This window comes from Helianthus annuus, chromosome 9 (genome assembly GCF_002127325.2).
Source record: "Helianthus annuus cultivar XRQ/B chromosome 9, HanXRQr2.0-SUNRISE, whole genome shotgun sequence".
NCBI classification, from domain to species: domain Eukaryota; kingdom Viridiplantae; phylum Streptophyta; class Magnoliopsida; order Asterales; family Asteraceae; genus Helianthus; species Helianthus annuus.
This window is the reverse complement of record NC_035441.2, coordinates 86,376,555-86,385,796: the sequence shown is the minus strand read 5'-3', so window position 1 is coordinate 86,385,796 and position 9,242 is coordinate 86,376,555. Positions and strand designations below refer to the sequence as shown.

Genomic DNA, 9,242 nt, shown 5'->3' with positions numbered 1-9,242 from the left:
ATTTATATCGTCAAGGCAAAAACTCTTGAGGGGGTCAAAGTGACATTTAAAAAGTTCATAAAAAGTTAAGTGGTTAAAAATTGCATTTCCTGAACTTAAAGGCTAAAAAAGGGTAAAGATGGTAAAGTTTTGGGTAAGAAGTAAACTATAACAAAGTTATAAATATTATAAAATATTATATTATCTCTATACAAATTGTTTAAATTTATATTAAATTTAATTTTATAATTATTTTTTAATTGATATTAATTATCTATAAATAGATGGTTCCAATGAATGACATGTGTCCACTCATTAGTTTCTTTTATTATAGATTATAGATTATAGATTATAGATATAGATTATAGATATAAAAGGATATAGAACGTGAATTTTAAATAAAGATTCGTGTTGGAATTCTTAGTATATCAACAGTCAAACATCGCAACTTTTGAAAAATTCTTAACGACTCACATTCAAAAAAATAATAATCTTCTATACTATATAATAAAAGAAACCAATAGAGGGACACTTGTCATTATTCTAGACCATCATTAATTGTATATAATTATTATTTAATTATTTAATTTAAATTATTAAATTTAATATGTTTCGACACATTTAAGAAATTACTGATAGGTTCTAATACGATTTGCTAAGTATCCATATATTAAGATAAACATTAAATATCATACTATGTCATAATTCATATATTAAAAAAATTGTTATACATAGGACTTGATAAGTATCCATCCATATATTAAGATAAACATTAGATATTAGATTTGAGTTAACAATTATGTGATAATAAATTGTATTGTAAAAGACCTTTAAAAAATTGAGATGATATATATTAAGATAAACGTCTAACTTATAATAAAAGACTACAAATAATGCCACGTGGCATTATCTCCTTCGACCTAATAAATTTTATTTACATTTGTTTAATAATTTCTTTTAATATTAATATTAATTAATAACCAATATATAGATATTACTTATTTTTATCCTTATCTTTATCTTTATCTAAAATTAATAAATAAGTTTAATTTTACAATTTAGACCCTTTGTCTTTTTACTTTTAACCCAAAGTTTTTCATCTTTTGCAATTTAATATCAACTCTTTTTTATTTTCAATTTTAGTCCACCATACTTTTCATCTTTTCCAAGTTTTTCGTTTCGTTCTAAATTTTGTGAGTTAACGCACCGCAACGTGCGTGTGAGGTTCAACATTTTTACATATATTTTTCCCGTTTGACTGGCCCGTCGCGTCACATCTATTTTTCTGCGTTTGGCAAGTTCGTCCAACACGCGAGTCCTGGATGAACTTAGTTATTTTTTTTCTAAATTTTACGTTTCGGTTTTATTTCTCAGCTACGAGCGTGCGTGATTCAAATATTTTACGTCTGCTTTTCGTTCGACGTTATTTTTTTCCCGTTTTTATTTATTTTGTTTTTACGAGTTTTTCCTGTGTTGGTGATCGCTGACAATGGTATAGTATTACTACTACTTAATACACTTTAGGACAACCGCTGCAAATTTAAGAAATTATATACGTTTAAAATGCAAGAAGAATAATAACTACATTTATCATACTAATAAATTTATCCAAAAACAACCATCCTTTTAAGATGCAACTCATGTCTAGATATTTAAATTTTAAAGTTATATAATTTAATAATTACCGATAATTTATACTTATCTAATTAGTTTAAATTTAAATATTATTTTTTATATAAGTTTATCTAATTGGCTAATTACCATATGCCTAATCTGGACATTTCAACATTTTTTAGAACTAATAAATTAAGACCACTATTATTTAAATAAAACTTGGGTTATTAAATGTATATTCACATGACTGTTAAAACTCGTGAGAAAGTCGATGATACAGTTTGTCTTCTAATCAATGGTTCAAATGCTTTCATATTTATAAACTGACAAACATCACAAGTTTTGATCATACATGACACAATTTTGTTTGGATGTCAGAGAATCGTCTTAAAAATATCGTTTACTAATTGTTAAATCTTCGTTATTAACTATTTGATTTTTTATTTACTTAACCCGTGTAATACACGGGGTTATAACCTAGTAATGATTACAAATATAAAAGTACAACAATAAAAAAAGCGGTTAGTTTAAAAGCCTCCTCACCGACGATTAATTAATTAACCGACAAATCAATTAAGGGGATGTTTGGCTTAGCTTTTTGAAACAACTTATTGACTTAGTCAAAATAATGTTTGGACAAGTGAAAGATTTTTTGTAACAACTTTTTGTATGAGTTGGAAAAATCATTTTGAAAAGCCAATAAGTTGTTTCAAAAAGCTAAGCCGAACACCCCCTAAAATTTCACATTTTAAGAATTATAAACCCAGAAACATCAAACATCCCAAATCAGAAGGAAACATTCATGCAAAACTACATCTCAAATAAGTAATCCCCGAGTTGATACATCTTCAAAATCAAAGAAAATCCATTGATACAAACAACTCTAGAGCGATCAATAATCAAGCCCACAGGAATGACAAAAAGGCCACAAGTAAAAGCATCAAGGAACGCGTAGGAAGAATTTTGTAAACAGAATTTACATCATTACTGCCAGGCGAATACCCGCCTTCCGGGGTGTTTGTAGTCAACACAACGACAATCCAATCATCTTCAGAACCGATCCCGACTCCAGTATACTTGGTGTCATTTAAGGAGCCTGAGTACTGGGAGCGGGTGTAGTTGGAAAGTACAAGGGTGGGATCAAGATTAGGAACACAAGCAGGAAGGATAGTCCCATCTCTGGTAGTGCTGACATTCAAATGGCATTTGGATAAAAGGTCTGGATAATTGGCAAATTCTGGTTCGGTTCCGGCTACGGTGTTGGAGCCGGTTGTGTTTGTACACGGTTGGTTTTTAAATTGGTCGGCAATTTTATCAGCTAGGCATTTGGCTCGGTCATTTTCTGTTAGAGTTGTTAAGTTTAGGGTTGCTCTGTAGCTATTGATTCCAGAAAGAAGGCTGTCTTCTTCATCTGTAAAATTATCAGAACTTGTGTTAGTTAAATGGCAAAACTTTTTTACTTTACCCAACAGAGAACACATAACCTAAACTATCCCATTAACAAGTAACTAGATAGGAATTGCCAAATCTACTAGCTCATCGTCAACTATTTGAATAACACAGATCTACGGATAGAAGGGCCATTTGGTTTTTTTTGCCCAACTCACACACCCTCTAATCCTACTCCTAAATCTACATATTTGTCCACCATGGGACTAGAACCCGTAACCACTTTAATGATACCGAGCAAGCAAACTCTACTTCCAAAAGGCTACAATTTTTTTCACATGGGCTGTCTTAAAGAGAGGCTTATGGTTTAGCAAAGGTCGTCTTCTTTACAAGCCCGTGAAACCTAACTCTTGCCACAAAAGATTGAAGCTCATTTCAAGAATCGACAATCATTAAAAACGAAATCCCATCTTTAAGAATCAACTTGAACAACGATATCCTCTTCATCTAATAACCCAATGAAATGTTCCCGTGCGCCAAAACACATATAGCAAGGGCTCCAAAGAAATTAAAAGGGTGTTTGAACTCTATGTTGTCAAAGACGCAAGGCGCAGGCGAGGCGCATCGGCCTCGCCCGGAGCCTAGGCGCAAGGCGCAAAAAAAGCATGGGCCTTTTTAAGAAAAGCGCACATAGAGAAAAAAATAAAAAAAAAATATGTTATGCTTTGAAAATAAATAAGATTCCACATATAAAATTAAAAAAACTATTATATATGCCATTTAAGATCATGTAGCAAAAGTTTAGGACTTATATGTTGTAAGTTTTGGGTGTGTGAATAAAAGTCTCAAAAGGTGGTAAATACTTTGTCCCACATTGGTGTGGTTGAACTCGTGCGCAGCTCCGAAAACCCGGGCCCGCGTGAGGCGGTTTTCGCACGCACTCGGTTTCATTTTTTTTTTTCAGTTTTCCTGCTTATCCAATGCGCCTCAGCAGCGTTCTGCGCCTAGGCGCGCGCTTTTTGCGCTTTTGACAACATAGACTTTGAACTTCGAACATGTATTCTGGAAGTAATTATCTTCTTAATCTACAATAATCAGTTTTTAATGTTGGATAATATACAAATTTTCCAACTATGTGACTATTTAGGGGCTAATATAATTGGTGTCTAGCTAATAATTTTCCTACCTACTGCAGAAAAACCATCTACTACCAACTACATCTATGTAAATCTGATTAGACAAATAATTTAATTCTGATTGATTATTAATACAACCAATAATCAAAACCACAAATCACCCCTACCCAAACCATGGTTGCCAAAGTCGCTCCCAAGTCCCAGGTCAGTCAATTGGGGAGTTGCGAGCACTCGGGCATGTTAATTATATAGAAATTAACTATCGGGAAATTATATATATATGTCATTAATATTTATAACAAAATTCGTGAATATCAGTATACGTAATAAAAGATGCATTTCAAAAATTGTTATTCATTCCTTAGAAGATGATATACGTTCATTGATATTATAGACATCGAAATTATGTTTTACTTTTTCTTGGTCAAACAGTTGACCGACTAAATCGATTCGGGTTGAGTTTGACCGCTGATTCCGAGTAACATGGCGGAGTTGAAGAAAATCGCCACGACACTGTAGAGCAATGTTTTAAATACCGGTATGAATCGGACACGAGTCCGGTACGATAAAAGCCGGTAAAATCTGAATACGGTATGTCTTATGTACCGGCTATAGAATCCGGTTCAAACCGTTGAACCGATTTGCATTATCTTAAAATTTTATTTTCTAATTTAATAAAATACGATATAAAGGTAATATTGAGCTTCCATATTTCCAGTAATTAACAAAATGCCTTGCATTTTAATATTCCGTCACTGTTGAAACTGTTATTCACCTCGTCCGATATAATATTGTTTATAAGTAATAAAAATCCTCTGAAAATGCAAAATATTTTTCAAGAAAATGGTTTTTATAGATAAAAACATGATCAGATACATAAATCCTAATAGAAATTAGATTATTTTTTGAGATAAACTTGTATTTTATGAAATTATAGGGTTAACTAGTAAGTGTTGAGCCGTTCCAATGTTTTTGGAGACCCTAAGCGAAACACAAAGCGGTGGCCCTTTAAATTTGTATATTTTTTTTTCTTTCAAAAAAGGTATGCAAACAACAAAAAATATAAACTAAAAGCCCTCTTCTTTTATCCGGGCTTGAGACCCGAAAAATTATAAACTAAGAAGTTTCAAATGAAAATCAAAATTAGTAGATGTTGCAAAATAATAGTTTTAATTTTAAAAGCTAATCCAAATATATATATATAGGGGGCTGCTAGAATGAAAACCACCCGAGTTGTAAGAACCGCGAGAACCACACCATCCGGGTCGCCGTTTACCACGATTTTTTTTTACAACTAGATGTGTAAATTATAAACACATCCGTAAAAAAAAAATTTAAACGCCCCCCCCCCCCCCCCGAGGGGGTAGTTTTTTACACCACAAGTTTGGTGTTTTTATTTTTTTTTCTTTTTGGGAGCGTTTAAATTTTTTTTTTTTACGGATGTGTTTATAATTTACACATCTAGTTGTAAAAAAAAATCATGGTAAACGGCGACCCGGATGGTGTGGTTCTCGCGGTTCTTACAACTCGGGGTGGTTTTCATTCTAGCGGCTCCCTATATATATATATATATATAACACAAAATAATAGTTTCAATAGCAAATCAAAATAAAGAGGTTTCTATAGCAAATCAAAATCACAAACACTAAAGATTAAGATCGCAAAACTGAATTACTTTTTTGGGGCTGATCAATATATATAAACAACACAAGATTAGTAGATGTTGCAAAATAATAGCCGTTACTGTTTTGAGACTTGTGAATCTGCAATTGAGATAGATAGTTGAGACATCGAAGCAATGATTAGTTTTTTTTGAACAACAAAAGACTTTTTATTCATTTGTAACAACCATCTGTACACATCGCTGTCTCTAGTGAGCACTAGAAGAGCCAAATTCACCCAATAAAAAATAGAAACAAGCCATACAAACTCACCCTACATATGCAAGCATTAAATACGTTTACATATAGAGCTATTAATAGTATATGACACAAAATATAAATTCTGAGGCCCTTGATTTTGGAGGTCTCAGAAAGGTTTCCCTTTTTAACAAATAGAGCTGTTAATATTTGGGTCTTAGGGTGATCGGGGCACTCGCGGGGAGGGGGATCGGTGACCCCATTCACCGCTCGGGAACACCGGCGCCATCGGTGCGGGGAGGGGGTGCGGGGAGGGGAATCGGGGAGGAGACACCGATTGAAGGTGGAGAGAGATGGTGGGCCAGCCTATTTTTCAACTAATCAAAACCTTTTTTTTTTTTTTTTTTTTTTTTGAATAAAAAAACAAGGGGAGTTAAGAGGGGAATGGCGCCATCAAATTGAGGGTGTGAGGGGAATTAAGAGGGGAGTTGACTTGGCGCGTGCTGATTGGCCGTGCGTAAGAGAGGGGACTCCCCCCTTAGGGGAGTGCCCCGTTCACCCTTACACTTTGTTTATGTAGGCCAAAACTAATATAGCATATGAAACAAAATATAAATTCTGAGGCCCTTGATTTTGGAGGCCCTAGGCCTTTGCCTAGAGTCATAAGCCCTTGGGGCCGGCCATGAGTGTTGTAAAAATCGGTATTAATCGGCGCCTAGGCGCTAGTCGGGCGTTGGCTGATTAATTTTGAGCTAGTCGGACCATTAGTCGGTAGTCGGTCCAAGTCGGTCCTAGTCGGTGCAAGGCGGCCCAAATCGGCCCAAGTCGGCCAAATCGTTTCTAGTTGGCCCACTCTTTTTTAGTTTAAATCTGGCCCAAACAGATGTTTTTAACCATTAAATACATGGCCCAAGTTGTTTAGTTCCAATCTAGCCCAAAAAAACATGTTTCTAACCCATTAAAATATATTCAATGAGGTCATGATTGATATGTTAATGTTTGAATGTTTAAATACTTAAATTGCTATGTATTAAACTTCGTTGTTTGAATTTTGAACTATTTTTAAGAATTATATTGATATTAATGTGTGTATTGAATGTTTAAATACTTGATTTGCTATGTTTTAAACTTAGTTGTTTGAATTTTAAACTATTTTTAAGTATTATATTGATATTAGTATACGTGTGTATATATAAATTTAAAAATTATATATAAAAATTCTGATCCGATTAATCCTAATTAATCCCGATTAATCCCTAGTCAGTACTCCATCGCCCGACTAGCGCCTAGCGATCTCTACAACACTGCTAGTAACCCGGTTCAACCGGTTAAACCATGGTAGAGTGAAACCCCGTATGATTTAAAAACCGGTTTTTAAAACATTGTTGTAGAGTGCTTAGCAAACAGCGATTAAACATGCCGCCCAATTGCCCAAATCAATAATCATTCAATTTTGGGCTATTATTAACTTATTTGGGCTTAGCAAATGTGTTATTATTTACTTATTTGGGGCTTACCAACATCTTATTATTTTGTAAAATTTTTTTTGAGGGGTGTCCTCGTACTTGTTCAGGGGTGTCCTATGTATAAAAATCGAAAAAAAAAAAAAAATTAACACTACTAGTAAAAGTTGAGCCGTAGCCCGGGCTACGCCCCACATAACTAAAGGTCCGCCCCTGCTTAGCCTCCTAGACCTAGTTTTACAACATCTACATCTACCCAAACACACTTCTTCCATGGGAAACAATAACCCAACTCTGGTTAGATTAAACAGATTATTAGATTTTCTCACCGACAGATCTAAATCCTCACACTAGATTTGAACGACAAATAAATCACAAGATCAAAATCCTCACGCTAGATTTGAACCACAAACAGATCATTAATACGGAAAATTTCCACTAAAATATGTGCAGAAAGTCACAAATTGATGGATCATGATTTACAAAAGCAATGCTGATTGGTGGAGATTAGAGGCATGAAATCAAAAGAAAGAAAGTAAGTGAAGTTACCATCGCACTTGACTGTGTGGTTGATGAAGAAGATTGAGGTGAGGAGGAGCGTCAGAATGATGTATCTGTGAAAATACGCCATGTTTGGTCGGTAAGATGAAACAAGATTAATAATATATAGAGTAAGGCTTATCAACGTTTTGTGAACAAAACGGCGTCGTGTTAGCTGGGCATCGCTTTCAGAGCTGTTGGTTGGATTCATATAATGTTAAATATTCGATTGCCTTGAAACAAATTGTGGTTTTTTTTTCGTGTGATTAACATGTATGTTTTATAAAACAATAATAAAAAAAATGGATCCAATCGGTCTTTTATACGTTTGGGTCATATTTGTTAGACTTATAACTTCAACCAAGTAAAAGTAAAACCATCTTTATCGTAGGAGTCGGTGAGCCGACATTGTAACACTTCGACCGCGTAATACAACAAACCCCGGCGGAAACGTCGGGAAGTCATGTCACAGAATCATTGTTTCACAACACATGGTAATTGAAGTTTTGTTTTATTTCATTAATAGACTTAGGGATGGCAATGGGTCGGGTTCGGATCGGGTATTGGTAATCCTATACCCGTTCCCGGTTATAAAATCGCGTCCCATACCCGACCCAATACCCGTCAGGTATTTGTCGGATAATTACCCGTCGGGTATCGAGTATACCCGCAGGTATCGGGTTTACCCATTAGTTTGTTAAAAGATGTACATTGGGATTTCTAAATACATTTTTTTACTATTGTAATTATTATACTATTTTATTTATACAACTATTATAAATTAAAAATATACATTACATACATATAAGTTTTATCATAAATTAATAATAACTTTATAATACTTATACACTCACATGCATATACTTCACAACATACAAAATGTAAATACTATTATCAAATGCATATACTAAGAGAAAATTTATTTTTTCACATTATGAACATACTAAAATAAATAACTAATAGATAAGGGTTAATGGAAAATAAAAGTATAATTAAAAAAAAATCGGGTATATAGTTCGGGTAAACGGGTATGTGGTTTCGGGTAATCGGGTCGGGTATCACCTAATCCCATACCCGACCCATACCCATGAAAATTTATAAAACTAATCCCATACCCGACCCAATACCCGTCGGGTATCGGGTATACCCGTCGGGCTCGGGTATTTTTGCCATCCCTAAATAGACTCATTGTTTTGATATAAACCAAATAAGCACAACAATTGTCTTTTAAGTTTTTAAGTCACTAAAGCCCGCGTCCATCC

General features: G+C 34.0%; 1 protein-coding gene across 1 annotated transcript; it reads right to left on the bottom strand.

Annotated features, from left to right (window-relative positions):
* Nucleotides 1-2,363: 2,363 nt before the first annotated feature.
* LOC110877963 (uncharacterized GPI-anchored protein At5g19250) lies at nucleotides 2,364-8,171 on the bottom strand. Its single transcript, XM_022126187.2, has 2 exons — nucleotides 7,990-8,171; nucleotides 2,364-3,004 (listed from the first exon to the last, which is right to left on the bottom strand). Exons 1-2 carry the CDS (start codon nucleotides 8,069-8,071, stop codon nucleotides 2,493-2,495), a joined length of 594 nt encoding a protein of 197 aa, XP_021981879.2. The 5' UTR covers nucleotides 8,072-8,171; the 3' UTR covers nucleotides 2,364-2,492.
* Between the last annotated feature and the right edge of the window lie 1,071 nt (nucleotides 8,172-9,242).